The sequence below is a fragment of the Myotis yumanensis genome, unplaced genomic scaffold (genome assembly GCF_028538775.1).
Source record: "Myotis yumanensis isolate MYYU_CA2020_CCGP unplaced genomic scaffold, mMyoYum1.0.hap1 SCAF_4, whole genome shotgun sequence".
Taxonomy (NCBI): domain Eukaryota; kingdom Metazoa; phylum Chordata; class Mammalia; order Chiroptera; family Vespertilionidae; genus Myotis; species Myotis yumanensis.
In genome coordinates, this window is record NW_027223755.1 from 99,978,007 (window position 1) to 99,995,644 (window position 17,638).

General features: G+C 39.8%; 1 protein-coding gene across 2 annotated transcripts in view; it reads left to right on the top strand.

Moving 5' to 3' along the window:
* The window catches only part of CREBBP (CREB binding protein), a 154,968-nt gene that overhangs the window by 114,218 nt on the left and 23,112 nt on the right, over positions 1 to 17,638 (top strand). For both annotated transcript variants that reach the window (XM_070413115.1, XM_070413114.1), the window contains 4 exons: positions 5,527 to 5,716; positions 9,868 to 9,986; positions 11,797 to 12,036; positions 12,981 to 13,069. In XM_070413115.1, the coding sequence (XP_070269216.1) occupies positions 5,527 to 5,716; positions 9,868 to 9,986; positions 11,797 to 12,036; positions 12,981 to 13,069 (638 nt within the window). The remainder of the gene's footprint in view (positions 1 to 5,526; positions 5,717 to 9,867; positions 9,987 to 11,796; positions 12,037 to 12,980; positions 13,070 to 17,638) is intronic.

Sequence of the window (17,638 nt, forward strand, 5' to 3'; positions counted from 1 at the left end):
CTGAGAAGAATGCCATTGGTATTTTGATAGGGATTGCATAGGATCTGTATATTACTTTAGGTAGCAAGGACATTTTAACAATATTAATTCTTTCAGTCTATGAGCAAGGTATATCCTTCCATTTATTTGTATTGTTCAGTTACTTTCTTTGGTGTCTTACAGTTTTCAGAGTACAGGTCTTTCACCTCTTTGGGTAAATATAATCCTAGATATTGGGGGTTAAAGGGAGACATATGTAATACTTTCAACAATAAATATTTTTTTTTATTAGTTAAATCTTTATTGTTCAGATTATTACATTTGTTCCTCTTTTTTCCCCCATAACTCCCCTCCACCCAGTTCCCACCCCACCCTCCTCCCTCACTCCCCACCCACTGTCCTCATCCATAGGTGCACGATTTTTGTCCAGTCTCTTCCCACATTCCCCTCACCCCTTTCCCCCCCAAAAATAGTCAGTCCACTCCATTTCTATGCCTCTGATTCTATTATAATCACCAGTTTATTCTGTTCATCAGATTATTCACTTGATTTTGAGATACACTTGTTGATAGATGTGTATTTGTTGTTCATAATTTGTATCTTTACCTTTTTCTCCTTCTTCCTCTTCTTAAAGGATACCTTTCAGCATTTCATATAATACTGGTTTGGTGGTGATGAACTCCTTTAGCTTTTCCTTATCTGTGAAGCTCTTTATCTGACTTTCAATTCTGAATGATAGCTTTGCTGGATAAAGTAATCTTGGTTGTAGGTTCTTGGCATTCATCACTTTGAATATTTCTTGCCATTCCCTTCTGGCCTGCAAAGTTTCTGTTGAGAAATCAGCTGACAGTCGTATGGGTACTCCCTTGTAGGTAACTGAAATTTTTTCTCTTGCTGCTTTTAAGATTCTCTCTTTGTCTTTTGCTCTTGGCATTTTAATTATGATGTGTCTTGGTGTGGTCCTCTTTGGATTCCTTTTGTTTGGGGTTCTCTGCACTTCCTGGACTTGTAAGTCTATTTCTTTCACCAGGTAGGGGAAGTTTTCTGTCATTATTTCTTCAAATAGGTTTTCAATATCTTGCTCTCTCTCTCTTCTTCTGGCATCCCTATAATTCGGATGTTGGTACGCTTGAAGCTGTCCCAGAGGCTCCTTACACTATCTTCGTACTTTCAGATTCTTTTTTCATTTTGCTTTTCCGGTTGGGTGTTTTTTGCTTCTTCGTATTTCAAATCTTTGACTTGATTCTTGTGATGCTCTAGTCTGCTGTTGGATCTCTGCATAATATTCTTTATTTCAGTCAGTGTATGCTTAATTTCTAGTTGGTCCTTTATCATAACCTCAAGGGTCTCACTAGATTTCTTGAGGGTCTCACTACATTTATCGGCGGTTTCTAGAAAGTTCTTGAAAAACCTTACAAGTGTGGTTTTGAACTCCATATCCAGTCGTTTGCTTTCCTCAATTTCTGTCATTTGTGACCTGTTTCTTTGTCACCGCATTTTTTATGCTTCCCTGTGTTGGTAGAGTGGCTTTGTGTGCTAGGTGTCCTATAGGGCCCAGTGGCTCAGCCTCCCCAATTACCTGAGGTGGACACTCTTTGTGCACAGTCTTGTTGTAGTTAAGCCTTGATTGTTGTAGGTATCACTGGGAGGAATTGACCTCCAGGCCAATTGGCTGTGAGAATCAGCTGTGTCTGTAGTGGGAGAACTTCTGTGCTGGAGACACCCTTCCGGGGCAAGACTTGCTTCAATGGGGCTATGGTGCTCACTGAGTCTGCCCCCTGAGTGTGTCCTTTATGGTTCCACGGAGCTGCGAACTGGATGGTCCCACTCTGACCTCCGGGTACATTGGCTCCTGGATCTCTAGGAAGGTGCTAATCTAGCCTCTGCCTTAGGCTATCCAGCAAAAGCCTCCCTGCAGGGATTGGGCGGGGCGGGGCGGGCCCCACGGGATCAACAGGGTGGGGCTAGCAGTTATGGCTGCTCTCAGAGGCCCTGCTTCTCAGTGTCTTGGCCATCGCTGCGAGCCCCTCCGAGAGAAAGCTGCCCTGGAGTTCCAACCGATGCCAGACAGTCCTGCTTCTCCCGTATGAGTCTGGGTCCCGAGAGACTCGCCCGGAACTGGAGCTCAGAGCCTGAGACTCCCTCCCGATTGAAAATGACAACCGCGCCCTCAGCCGCCAGCCCGCTCCGTGTGCGCCTCTGTACCTTAGTATTTTACTTCCACACTGCGCCTCCTCTGAGTCTCGGTATGCTTTTCTCTTTCCTTCTAGTTGTAGAATTCCCACTCAGCCAGCCTTCCTGTGGTTCTGGATGATGTCCATTCCGTCTTTTAGTTGTATTTTTGAAGTGGTTGTTCGAAGCAGCAAACTCCAGTGTTTACCTATGCCGCCATCTTGGTTTCTCTCAACAATAAATATTTTTTTAAAATTATTCCTAGATATTTAATACTTTTATTTTAATTTATTGATTTTTAGAGAGTGAGAAGGAGACAGAAACAGAGACATGGATTTTTTTGTTGTTCTGCTTATCTATGCATTCATTGCTTGCTTCTTGTATGTGTCCTGACCAGGGATTGAATCCTCAACCTTGGTGTAATAGGACAATGCTCTAACCCCGTGGTCGGCAAACTGCGGCTCGCGAGCCACATGTGGCTCTTTGGCCCCTTGAGTGTGGCTCTTCCTAAGCCTTAGGAGTACCCTAGTTAAGTTAATAACAGTGTACCTACCTATATAGTTTAAGTTTGAAAAATTTGGCTCTCAAAAGAAATTTCAATCGTTGTACTGTTGATATTTGGCTCTGTTGACTAATAAGTTTGCTGACCATTGCTCTAACCAACAAAGCTATCTGGCCAGGGTAGTGTTTTATAATTTTTGATGCTGTTGTAAATGGGATAGTTTTCTTAATATCTTCTTCTGATCATTATTTTAGTATATAGAATTCTGAACAGATTTCTGCATATTGATTCTGTGTCCTACAACTTTACTGAAGTCATTTATTAGTTCTAACTGGGGCCCAGTGCACGAATTCGTGCACCTTGAAAGAAACTGTGGGCCGCGAGGCTGCGGTGGGCACAGGGGTGGGTCTCAGTTCATCCTCCGTGCCCCCACCCAGCTCCTTCCTCATCAGCCCCTGGTCCCCTGCCTGCCGGCAGCCCCACTCCCACTACCACCTCTCCCACGTACTGACTCGCACCCTCTGACGGCACAGAGCAATTGGGGCTGGCACCAGCAGCGGGTGTGAGGGCCAGCGCCATCAGCGGGTGGGAGTGGCGGCTGCTGCCCCAATTGCCCCTCAAGAGCAGGGGGAGGTGGAGAAGCCCTCAGGGGCTATCAGGGCCAGCAGCCATCGCTCACACCCGCTGACGGTACAGAGCAATTGGGACTAGCGCCGTCAGTGGGTGTGAGCGGCGGCTCTAGCACCAGCTATGGGTGCAAATGGGGCTGACGCCAGCCATGGGTGCGAGAGGTGGCTGCCGGCCCCGATTGCCCCTCAGGAGCAGGGGGAGGTGGAGAAACCCTGAGGGGAGATTGTGGCTGGCAGCAGCCGCTCACACCCGCTGACGCCGCCGAGTAATCAGGACTGGTGCTGAGTGCCGGCAGCAGGTGCAAGCAGCGAGTCCATCACACCAGGCAGGACCACAGTGCGCAGGAGCAAAGAATTTTCAGTAACCACCAGAGGCTTGCCCCAATGACAGCAACCGGCGCCCCACCTTGGTCTGGCACCCCCACTCACCTGCTCCACTATCCTACCGCGGCCAATGCCCACCATGTTCCACCCACCCCCCCCCCCCCCACCCACCCCCACCCCACCCCATGGTCAGTGCACGTCATAGCTTGTTCAGTTCCACCATTTGGTCTATTTATATATTAGTCTTTTATTATATAGGATAGTTGAGTTTTACTTATTTTACAATTTGGATGCCTTTTATTTCTTTGTCTTGTCTGATTGCTGTAGCTAGGACTTCCCACATAATTTTGAATAGAAGACATAGTAATGGGCATCCTTGTCTTGTTCCTGATCTTAGATAAAAATCCAGGACCAGATGGCATCTACCAAACATTCAAAGAAGAATTAAACCTATCCTTCTTAAACTTTTTTTTTTTTTAATTGAAGAGGAAGGAACACTCCCAAACTCATTTTATGAAGCCAGCATTACCCTGATACCAAAAGCAGATAAAAAAACATTACAAAAAAAGGAAATTACAGGCCAATATCCTTGAACATAGATGCAAAAATTCTCAACAAAATTTTAGCAAGCCTGATTCAACAATACATTAAAAGGACTATACACCATGATCAAGTGGGATTTATCCCAGGGATGGAAGGATGCTTCAACATTCGTTAATGTGATACATCACATTGACAAAATAAAGGATAAAAACCATATGATCATCTCAGTAGATTCAGAAAAGGCATTTGATAAAATTTAACATCCTTTTATGATACAAACTCTTCAATAAAGTAAATTTAGAAGGAATATCTCAACATTATAAAGACAATGTATGACAAGCCCACAACTAATAAACTTAGTGGTAAAAAGGTTTGTATTTTAAATGTTTGAATCATTCAGCAACTTTTTCATTGCCATTCTTTATTCATCTATAGTCCGCAGAGTTACATTCACAAGGGGTTTATTTGTTTACTAATTAAACTGTGGCAGAAGTTGAAAACTAGCAGACTGTGAGCTGAATCCAATCTATATTAAGTGTTTTGTTTGGCTCACACAATATTTTTAAAAGTGTGAAATTATAAATTAAAGTAGATTTTTGGATTTTCTTGAAAATGATAAGCTCTGTCAGCATTGTTCTTGAAGTCCTCTCTGGCAGCAGTCTGGATGGGAGCACCAGCATGGCCTTTAGAGGGGACATGGGCGCTCCAGTTTCCCAGATCTCCACAACTTCCTGCTATCTCAACCTCATCTCCTTGTTGCATTCATTTACTTTACTTGCCTGGCCTTCTAAGCAATTTGGTGTTTTGTTTTATTTTTTTAATATATTTTTATTGATTTTAGAGAGGAAGGGAGAAGGGGAGAGAGAGAAACATCAGTGATGAGACAGAATCACTGATCACCTGCCTCCTGCATGTCCCCACTAGGGATCAAGCCTGCACCCCAGGCATGTGGCCTAACCAGGAACCAAACTGTGACCTCCTGGTTCACAGGTTGATGCTCAACCACTGAGTCACGCTGGCTGGGCTTTTGAACTCTGTCCCAATTTTCCAAGAAATTTTTGTTCCAAACTAGAAAAATCTATATGTAAAACTACTAAGCGGGTGATGGTAGATATGTATATATGCAATATTTTAAGTACTGCAGCATATAAAATTTTAAAATTAGTACATAATTGTACTGGTACTATCTTACAGCAACTCAACTGACACCAAATGCTCTATTCCTTCTTGTGCAAGAGAAAGGAATGATAAATGCATCTGTGACTAGGAGAAGGTTTTAGCAAACCCATAGATTTTTAAGAGCTTTCCAGTAACTCTGAGTTAGAATAAAGGTTTTTGATATCTATGTATCATTATTTATAATTTTGTTTTTTCAAGATGATGGAGGAAGATCTACAAGGATCTTCTCAAGTTAAAGAAGAATCAGACACAACAGAACAGAAATCAGAACCAATGGAAGTGGATGAAAAGAAGCCGGAAGTAAAAGTAGAAGCTAAAGAGGAAGAAGAGAGCACGGCTAATGGTGCCGCTTCCCAGTCAGCATCTCCTTCGCAGCCACGGAAAAAAAGTAAGTTGTGTTTTCTTGAACTTATTGAACTGTGCTGCTTTGCCATTGTGTTGTGATTCTACATTATGGGTTAAAAGCTAAAGCAGAAATAGAATTTCATCTCCCCTTTTATCTGTTTTGCCTGCTATTCTCCAAGTTGAAGTAATGACACCAAGCTGGACTCCTCCCTAAGAATCCACAGGTTCATGGCATAATAAGAAACAAGCCTTGGCTCTAGGGGGCAGTTCAGGGGCGCACAGCTGTCTTCTGAGATGTCCTGGCTGTGGGACGGGAGTTCAAATTGCATCTGAGTCCTTGAGCAGGCCAAGGATCTTGGGCTTCACTCAGCAAGGCATGAACAACCACTGACGAATTCAAGCAGGAAAATGACCGAAAGCCATGGTATTGGGGAAAATATCACCATGGCAGCACACATGTAGGAACCTGTAGGTTTTTGCTGCTACAGATAAGTGCCCAAAGTAACAAGTGGGTGGAGTGGGACCCAGTGACCTAGTGCAGTAGGAGTGGGTGGGTGCAAATTAGTGAAGATACTTTGCGTTCTGAGCTGTGTCAGGTGAGCCAGCCTCACAATGGATGTGATTTTTATTTTATTTTTTTATGTGATTTTTAAAAATCACTTTGAGAGGTATCTAAAAAGTAAAGAAGGTAGCAGGGTGTCAGAAAATTGTCAGGTGACCCTTGGAAATGTGAGGTCAGGGCTCAGAAGTTCAGGCCTGCAGGTGCTACATTTGGGAAAGATGGCAGAGAAATGTTAGCTTCTATTGATGTACAGTTTTGCTGCTAGAAGGGACCCTGGAGATTATGGAGTACAGCAGTTCTCAAATTTTTGGTCTTAGACATCTCTGTACTCTAAAAATTGAGGACCCCAATGAGTTTTTGTCTGTATGGATTATCTATTGCTATCTACTCTATTAGAAATTAACACTGTTGGCTCAGTTTGGAATTTTGAAAATATTTAGTTCATTTAAAAATAAATCTATTACATAACACCCATAAATAATACATTTTATGAAAAACAATTAATAATTAGTATAATGCCATTGTTTTTTACAATTTTTTTGGGCTCAAAGACAAAAGTGAACACAGCTGCATTCTCATGTCTGCCCCTGCTTATACTTTGTTGTATTACATTGTTTGGTTGAAGTACATGAGGTCCCATTCCAGGTAAATAGTTGATAAAGGGAAGAATAACAGCCTTTTTATTGTGATTTTCTTTTTTGATAATACTACAACACTCAACAAGTCAAAGTTTCTTAAAGATTAGTTGTAGTGTGAAATATGAATCCTTAGCACTGAATTTTTCAAACTCTGACCTTAGAGTCCATTTGTCTGTTTTGTGCTTTGAATTGATCCTTTGCCCTTTCATGCTTTTCTTTATAACATGATCCTTTGGTCATCTAGAAATTTGGTTCACTGAATTATGCATATCTTCCTAATGTTAGCATACTTCACTGTACAATAATTTTTTAAATCACATTCATTAACATCACTATGAATCTCTTCAAAAAAGTTTTGTAAATTTCAAGCAGATATCAAGCTCATGTGGTAGATACAAATTTTTCAAAATTCTGATTTTTTATGAGAGTCCAGATTTTATCTTTGGCAAAAAATACAATCAGTTGTCCTTGAAATAACTCCCACTTTGTTCATTTTTGAGAAAATGTCTGCCACATACCCACTTCTGAATAACTGTAGCTTGTCTATCAATCATTCCAGTTTTATGTGTTTCATTAAAAAAAGAAGCAGTGACTTCAGCTCTCAACACTCGTACAAGTGCTTTCTCTCAAGACAAGCACTGCATGCAGTAGAAGTGCCTTATACCAACTTCCCGTTTGTTTTTTTTCATATAGGGTAAAAGACGTGTAGCCAAGGGTTGAGGTTTAACGAAAGTAATAATTTTAACTGCTTCAGCAAGAATATTCTTAAGTGCAGCTGGCATTTTCCCGTGCGTGCACAGTGGCAGCAAAGATCATAGTGCCTACTAAGTCAGGGTTGGTGAGGTTGCTGCCATGCTAGAAATTTTACTCCCTCCTGTTAGTGCCCCATCTGTGTGAAGGTTAACACGACATAAAAGGCAAATAACAACTTAGTGTTACTATGAAAGTTGTTTTATATTACATAAATAAATTTGATTTCATAGACCCCTAGAAAGGCCTAAAACAGTGCTGGAACTTTCTCTGCTCTCCATTACGATGTTCACCAGCCAAATGCAGCTCCTGAGTACTTAAGAAGTGACAAGTGTGACTAAAGAATTAAATTTTAAATTTTATTTAATATTAATTCATTTAGCTTTAAGTAGCCACATATGGCTGGCAGCTCCCATATTAGCACAGTGCTCTTCATGGTACCCATGGTTCATGCTTCGAGGATTACTGATGTGGTACACCCTGCTGATTGTATGGAAAAAGCACACCATACTCTAGTAGCAGAGAACTTATTTCAAATAAAGACACTAATTTGAAAATACTTTTCCTCTGCTTAAGTGTTAAACAAATGTGTGGTGAAGGCAGCTGTATACCAAAATCAGCTGTATGTAAGCCATGTCATTTTGTTACCTTTAGGGAGATGAGGTCTGGAGCAGGGTCAGCAAACTTTTCCTGTAAAGAGCCAGGCAATAAATATTTTAGGTTTTGTGTGTCATAAGGTCTCTGTTGCAACTATGCAGCTAGGTTGTAGGATACAAATGTTGTTTGATGAGACAACATCTCAGCAAATCGGCACACTTGTGTTCTAATAAATTTTTGTTTTGGAGACTACAATTTAATGTTGTAAATTTTTACGTATCAGGAAATAGTTTTCTTTTTCTTCCCCAACCATTAAAAACAAAAATTATTCTTAGCTCACAGGCCTTCAGATTTGGCCAATGGGTCAGAGTTTGCTGACCTCTAGTCTAGTTTGCTGACCTCTAGTTTAGAAGAATGGGAAAAACCTCTTGATTAACTTAAGAACTACTTTCTTAGAAAGTTATTAAAAGAAAACAGAATAGAAGAAAGGAGTTCGCTGAGAGCAGGATGCCATGTTTCCATAGGAATGTTCGCTGGAGAGGGCTGAGCTGGGATAATCCATATGCTCGATGATCTCCAGCAGCTGTCTCAGGTCTAAAGCAGCCAGGTGTTCCTTTCCACAGGAGGTCAGTCAGGACACATGGGCAGTCCCTTTCTCTGATGGCAATAAACTTTGGGAAACTTGTCAGAGCCATGATTTTCATCTCTCAGTATACTCGATGTATGCCACTTCCCAGCTAGGACTTTAAATGTTTATGGTATGTTAATCTGATTTTTAAATTATAATTTACCGCATGTCAGTTCTAGAAAGTCTTTTTAAAATATTAAAAAAAAACAACAAAGAGAAAATACATTATCACTTATAACCCAAGTCATCAGAACTCCTCTGACGTATTTGCCTCTTATTGGTCAGTTTTCTATGCATCGGATGTGTGTGAGCAAGGTGGGGTTGTAACACACTCACTGCTGCCTGACCTGCTGCTTGCCTTCAGAGGCTATTGTGCACATTTCTCCATGTCATTAGAACTCATTTGGGTTTCATGTGAATGTATCATCTTGAATGTATCTGGCAGCCACTGTTGGTCCTTGGATTGGGACAACAGAAAATATAGTAGGAAATGCAATAGCTGAGAGGTTGGAGAAATGGGCATTGGTAAATGTGGGAGGGAAGTATAGAATTTGGGGGGGAAATACTTATTTTTATAGCTCTGTTACTGTGTACATTTGTGAGGTTGTAATACAAAACCATTTGTCTCAGGTGGTCTGAGTTTACTTTTAGGCAAAAAGGTCCCTTCCACCATTTGATCAATGAAGCAGAATTGGGAGTGAGCTTCATTTTCTGTTCCAACAGTTTTAATGTTGAAATTTCTCACTGAAGAGCAAACTTAGTATGGTATTATGCCTCATGACATGTATACAGTTTTTGGAAACCCCAATATTATTATTATTTCAGAAACCCTGGGTTTGTAGCTTTAGAATTTAGAATGTCTGTGGACTCTGCTGAATGAGAATCCTAGTAAGCTTCAACTGGGAGGGAGATGACTCAGACCTTCTCAGAAACGGCCAGGCTTTCATTTGAAGTGTCATAAAGGAGGGGTTTGGGTGCCTTGTAAATAGTGTTATTTTTCTTATGCTTTCCAACTACAGTCTTTAAGCCGGAGGAATTGCGCCAGGCTCTTATGCCAACCCTAGAAGCGCTATATCGACAGGATCCAGAGTCCTTACCTTTTCGCCAGCCTGTAGATCCCCAGCTCCTTGGAATTCCTGTAAGTTCATATTGTAAAAATATATTATAATTTTACCAGTGTAACTCATGATTATCCATGTTTTATTTCTTAAAATTGGGTAAAATAACCTTGTTTTGTAGATTTTTCTCAAAATATTAAAAAAAGTTTGCTGCCAAAACAGTAATGTACCTTCTTACTAAAGTGTGTTTCCCACCTGTTTTGTGAAACCACAGGGTCCATGGAAAGGTTAGGGTGTGTGAGAGGGGACTGTGCACTGGGAGCACCACCCACTTGCTCTGGTTCACAGCCTCTGGCGACTCACTTTATATTTGGGGTTTTATGTAAGACTTTGTCTAAAAAATGAACTTAAAGAATTGGTGAACATCCTATATAATAAAAGGCTAATGTGCAAATCAACCGAACAGTGGAACAACTGGTCGCAATGATGTGCACTGACCACCAGGGGGCAGACGCTTAATGCAGGAGCTGCCCTCTGGTGGTCAGTGCACTCCCACAGGAGGAGCACTACTCAGCCAGAAGCCCTGAGCTCGGCTCATGGCTGGCAAGCACAGTGGCGGTGGCAGGAGCCTCTCCTGCCTCTGCAGCAGTGCTAAGGATGTCTGCTCCCTGAGCCTAAGCTGTCAATCAGACATCCCCTAGGGCTTCTGGACTGTGAGAGGGTGCAGGCCAGGCTTAGGGAACCACCCCCCAAGTGCATGAATTTTGTGCACCCGGCCTCTGGTCAATTATAAAACACATGGGCCTCTCACTTTGATATCCCATGGCAGAGGCCATGGTGACCCAACAGATTCTTTATATACATATACACATACATACACACACACACACACACACACTCTTGATTTTTTACAGAGAGGAAGGGAGAGAGATAGAGAGTTTGAAACATCAATGAGAGAGATATCGATCAGCTGCCTCCTGCATATCCCCTACTGGGGATGTGCCCACAAGCAAGGTACATGCCCTTGATCGGAATCCAACCTGGGACCCTTCAGTCCGCAGGCTGACGCTCTATCCACCGAGCCAAACCAGCTAGGGCCCAACAGATTCTTTTAAGCAGTGTTACTATTTTTGTTTTCAGTTTTCATGTTTATATTGGATTTTCATTTTGCTTGGTAGGACCAAGAGTGAATCTGTAGAAAAACATATTGTCTGATAAATTTGCTTGCCATTGTAATTCTTATTTTAAACAGAACTTTTTTTTTGATCCTCACCTAGGGACATATTTTTTTTTTTGTTTTAAATATAGATTTTATTGATTTTTTACAGAGGAAGGGAGAGGGATAGAGAGTTTGAAACATCGATGAAAGAGACATCGATCAGCTGCCTCTTGCACATCCCCTACTGGGGATGTGCCCACAACCAAGGTACATGCCCTTGACCGGAATCAAACCTGGGACCCTTCAGTCCACAGGCCGACACTCTATCCACTGAGCCAGACTGGTTAGGGCCTGAGGACATGTTTTTATTGATTCTTGGGGAGAGAGAAACATTAATCAGTTGCCTCCCGGGGATCGAGCCCTTAACCTTTTAGTGTATGGGATGATGCTCCAGTCAACTGAGCCACCGGCCAGGGCTAAACAGCATCTTTTAGTAAACAGTTCTTTTAAAAAATTTTTTTTTTAGCTTTGCCTTTGAAGGAATTTGATCACATTTGAAAATGTTAATTTTAGGTAGTAAAATCAGAGGAAGATCAGGTTATTTTATTTTCAGTTTTCATTTCTTCATGTTGGAAACAGAAGTTGTTCTGGTACTTTCTATTTTATTTTAAGATAAGGCTGGCATTTGGAATTTGGGTTATCTACTAGATTAAGACCATTTTGTCTTTAAGGATTACTTTGACATTGTGAAGAACCCCATGGACCTTTCCACCATCAAGCGAAAGTTAGACACAGGGCAGTACCAAGAACCCTGGCAGTACGTGGATGATGTCTGGCTGATGTTCAACAATGCCTGGCTCTACAATCGCAAGACGTCTCGGGTCTATAAGTTTTGCAGTAAACTGGCAGAGGTCTTTGAACAAGAAATTGACCCTGTTATGCAGTCCCTTGGATATTGTTGTGGACGCAAGGTACAGTTTAAACTGTTTCTGGCCAATGAACTTTCCCAGTTAGTCCAACAGTATAATGATATGGTAGACTCAACATTTTGGCCACACATGTGTGCTGGGAAGTTACCCACATGGAGTAAAACAATTGATTACTCAGAGCAATATAATGGATGATCAAAGCTAGAGGTGCTTTTGGGGGAAGGCCTTGGGTTAAGCATTTCTGGATGCCCCTGTGTGCATTCACTAACAATAACATGTCTTCTTTTTTATTATTTATTAATTGTAGAGAGACAAAGGGAGAGAGAGGCATTGATTTGTTTTTCCAATGCACTCATTGATTGATTTTTTAAAAATATATTTTATTGATTTTTTTACAGAGAGGAAGGGAGAGAGATAGTTAGAAACATTGATGGGAGAGAAACATCGATCAGCTGCCTCCTGCACACTCCCTACTGGGTATGTGCCTACAACCAAGGTACATGCCCTTGATCGGAATCGAACCTGGGACCCTTGAGTCCACAGGCCAACGCTCTATCCACTGAGCCAAACCGGTTAGGGCGATTTATTTATATATATATTGATTTCAGAGGGGCGGGGGGGAGAAACATCAATGATGAGAGAGAATCATTGATTGGCTGCCTACTGCACACCCCCTACTGGGGATCAAGCCAGCAACCCAGGCATGTGCCCTTGACTAGAATCGAACCTGGGACCTTTCAATCCGCAGGCTGATGCTGTATCCACTGAGCCAAACCAGCTAGGGCTATAATATATGTCTCTTAAACACTAATTATTTTGCATTGTATCAAAAAATATATTTAAATAGCTGTGAAAATTGTTAGGAAACTATCCAGTGTACTAACAGAAGTAATTTACTAGTTGAATCTGACCCTCCATAGTTTACTAGAAATTTGCATGACAATAAATAGGTTATATTTTTAGTATTTTCTCCTTTGTTTTTGCAGTATGAGTTTTCCCCACAGACTTTGTGCTGCTATGGGAAGCAGCTGTGTACAATTCCTCGAGATGCAGCCTACTACAGCTATCAGAATAGGTAAGCATTGAGCAGCTTCCTGATCTACAGAACAAAGGTCTTAGGGCAAGGCATGTTTGTCTGCTTATAGCTCAGATACATTATCTTCCCTGAAGTTCCAATGAAAGGGGCCACAATTTCAGTATTTCTTGGTCACTCAGATAGATTCACAGTCTCTTAATTTTAAGGAATGCTTTTATAGTATAAAAACTTGATCTCACAGTTGCTTGCTGCACTACCTGGATCAGGTACATTCTTTCTTCAGCCATGGTCTAGATCAGTGATGGCAAACCTTTTGAGCTCGGCGTGTCAGCATTTTGAAAATCCCAAACTTAACTCTGGTGCCGTGTGACATACAGAAATTTTTTGATATTTGCAACCATAGTAAAACAAAGATTTATATTTCTGATATTTATTTTACATATTTAAATGCCATTTAACAAAGAAAAATCAACCAAAAAAATGAATTCGCGTGTCACCTCTGACACGCGTGTCATAGGTTCGCCATCACTGGTCTAGATTCTACAAAGTAACCATATAAGAAAGAGTCTGGAGTTGAGAATAACTCAAAGATTGACCTGCCTTTTTCAAGATACTAATAAAGTTGAAACATTGTTTTTACTATTCCTGTGTAAATATTTGTCTAGATAATTTGGCCTGGACAGTCTGATGGAAAGACTTGCATTAGTGCTAATTGATTGGAAAAAATAAAACCATAGACTTTTTGTTTTTAATTAGTTGCACAATACAGAATGAGATTTAGTGTTTTTATTGAGTTCAAGAAAAACTTTCCTGTTATAAGATGGCCATTTCAGGTTTTGAAAATTAAGCTATTTGCATTCATTGTTTTAAGTGGCCTCATATTGCTATTGCATGAGGGCATTATGTCTTGAAGCACAGGTTGTAAATCTTGGTCAGATTTAGTTACATTACCTCCATTTTATGACTTGGCAACTAGATTCTTTATGTGACCACAAAGAAGCGTCATGCCTAATCTTCATCTTTAGTTTCAAATATTAAATGTCAACATTAGGACTTGTGATGTCTCAATTATTTTGATCTTACTTGCTTAGTAATCACTTATGTTCTAATATTTTGAAGAAGATAAGTAGAGTGGTTTTTGTTATTTAGGGGTACATGCACAGACTTTGAATAATTTGGAATTTTGGGATTATTTTTCTTCCAATTTATGTTTTTAAATTATTTTAATTTTAAATATATATATAACCATATTCAATATTATTGACTTTCATCAGAATTCTAGTTTAAAATACTTTTGACCTAAAAATGTTTCCAATAAAGGTTTCTAAGCCTTGCCTAGCTCACTTTTTGGAATTTAATTTCTGTCTTAGCTTGCCCTTCTATCAATAGAAGTATTTTAAGACAAAGTTTGAAATGATACATAGCCCTTTTTTAATGGAATCTCTCCCATACTGACAAGTGTTATGGAAGTTCTGGTCCATCCATTTACAATCTTAGCTTAGTAATCTTCAGCACATCCCATAATGTATATATATCAAGCTTAACCTTCTTGTTTGTGATATGGGCACAGTAACACCTTCCCTGACGGTCTCAGTTATCAGTCTCTAATGAAATAATGACTAGGAATTCACTTTGGAAATTGTTATATGCCAAGCAAAATAAAATCATGAAATTTTAAGAGAGTAGGTTAAAATTAACTATATCCTGAAAAACACCCCTGCTGCTAGGTACCAGTTTGGGTATAGAAGGAAGAAAAGACAACAGATTGCTTGCTACCATCTCTGAAGTTTTGGGACCTTTTCATTATTGGTTTCATTGTGCCTGAGTCCTTTGAAACCCTATCTTTGCTAATTTGCACAGATTTTGGCCATATTTAAGTTGAGAGCAAATAAGTTCATAATTTGATAGCATCAGGGTACACTGCTTACCCACTGAAGGAGGTTATTGATGGAGTGAGTACAAACAGGACTGTTTTGAAAGTTTTGAAATGTCCAATTGTATTTCTATATAAGTGTAGGAATACTACTTCTCAGCTTAATCTCATAAGATGTTCTTTCTAGAATAATGACCTTGAAGAGGTTAACATGTAATTCTAAGAAAGCAGTGGCCTCATTCTGTGTTGGACATTTTAACTGCTTACATTTTTACTCTCAACTTTGACTGTGAGCATTGTGCTGTTTTTATGAATTATTGTTTTGACACTTAAAAATTGTTTGGGCACTAAAACAATAGAAAATCCTAGAGACCATTTAAACAAGTGAAACTAATATATAAACTAGAGTGTGGTTACATTTCACCTGTTTCCATACTTTAAAAATTTGAAAGAAGCTCATGTTGGGGAAACTGTTCTATAGATTTTCCAATTATTATCTATAGATAAGATAGATATTATCTATAGATATCCCAGTTATTTGTATATATTGATATGGTACTTAAAACAATCTGCATTTGAAAATTTACTCCATACATGTAATTATCCTTACAGATAAACTGTACAGTTACATTGTGCTAATGTTAGGTACCCAGATGTACATCATCATCAGATTATGTGAAGTATTTCTCCTTTATAATTCCATGTTCATCAAACTGCTTCCTTCACACAAGGCAGAATGTCAACTAGGCTGTTACAATGAAAAGTGAATTTCTGAATCATTTTATATTTCCAGGGTGAATAAAGTTTGGACTAGATAAGATATTTTCACCCGCTGATTGACAGGTGTTTGCATCTGATTTGACTAGATGGGTGCCCATGCTCCCTTCTGTGGGCTGTGGGCATTTCTCAGAGGGTATTAGAGTGAGTCCCTGAGCCCCTCCATCTCTCCTCTAAAACCTCAACAGGTTTGATTCTCCGATATCCTTGGCATTGCTTTGGGACAGGCACTAGCGTGAGTTAATTCTGTCTCTCCCAGTTACTGATCCTTAAAATTTTTCAGGGATGGGAGTTAGTTACTCATAGAGCATAGGTGTCTGCAGCCACTTAGCCATCAGTGATTTGTCTCAGGCCAGTTTCCTTCGTTGGAAAATAATGGGTTTATGATTCTTGTTTCCTGAATGTTGCTGGACTTATGTCCTGCTTGAACAAAAGCTAAGAATTTGTCCAGGGTTTAAAATCATTATGCTCACATGTAATTATTGCGGCAATTTCATTTCAAAATGTGTTCAAAGTTACCTTCTCGCTAGTCCACAAGGGCTGTGTGTTAATCGTAAAATGAATTGGAACACTCAATTTGTAGTTTTATTTTCAGAAGGGAAGTATTTTGCATGGAGGGGATATCTTTTTTGCCTATTGTAATGGTTGCCACTGAGTTGGTTTCTAGTTTCTGTACTTTCATTCTTTCCTGCCAAGTGATGATCATGTCCTCCTGCACATAAAAATTCTTTCACTACATGATTTCAAGGCTCCATAGGAATATTAACAAAATAGTGAGTAGCCAGAATATTGTTGAAGTTCATTCAAGAAAAAATATATATATATAATATACAGGTATGGGCAAAAGTAGGTTAAATGACCAGCCATCGTTACCTAAAAAATAAATCATAGGTGAGGATACGAAATAATAATAAGACAAATAATACAATAGTTAATAAATACATATACAATAATAAACATTGTGTTTTGTGTACTTACAACTGTAGACCTACTTTTGCCCACCCCTGTATATATTTTAAAACAGCAATGTTAATCTGTTTCTGGTCAAGAGTTTTAATCTTGGCAGAATTCATTAATTGACTTAGTCCTAAATAAACAAGTCCCAGCAAGAAACTTTCATTAATCCAGTTGTTACCCACAGGGAATCTGTCATGTTCCTCATCAACATACTGAAAAATTGTGTAATCTTGGGGTGTGTGCATGTTCTCAAGTTTTATGCCTTTAATTTACTATATGTATTTAGCCAGTGAAACATAGCAGACAAAATGTCAATGTATTTAATTTAGGTTAGATTTAGAACTTGTGGAGGACCTATTTTAGTAATGAAGACAAACTGGCCAGGTGGTGTCTAACTCTCAGTTGTTTGTAGCTGTGTGTGTGTGCGCGCGCGCGTGCACGCGCGTGTGAAACTGCAAGCTGCTGCATCTCCTTCTGTACTCTTGGTTCAGTGTGGCACTCCAAGTCTCGTTATAGTGTCTTTAACACTAATCCTCTTGGCATCTTGTAGACATAGTTTTCAGCACTAAAACCGCATTTTATTGTGCTGCTGTTGCTACCCTATGCTCATCCTTTTTGCTTGTATAAGTCACATTCATTCAGCTTGTTGTTGTTTTTATTACGGTATTGTGTGCCCATCTTGTTTTATGCAGCATCAGCCTGCATTTTTGTTGATTTCTCATTCATGTCCTTTCCAAACATTTAATAGTTTTTATTTTAATTATTCTTATTTGATAGCTTGAGCTGAGCTCTGTATTATCTTACAAGAAATTGGGGTTATGGATAATTTCTCAAATGCAGATTGTGCTTTAAAGATTTAACTCTCTAAATTTGCTTAACTTGGATTGTCACCAAGTCAGAGCAGTCAATCACTGAGTATCTCAGATTGATGAATGATTGGTCCCAGTACCAAAAAGTTTAAGTCAAAGCTTAGAATTGAATTTTAAAAGTCTTTAACATTG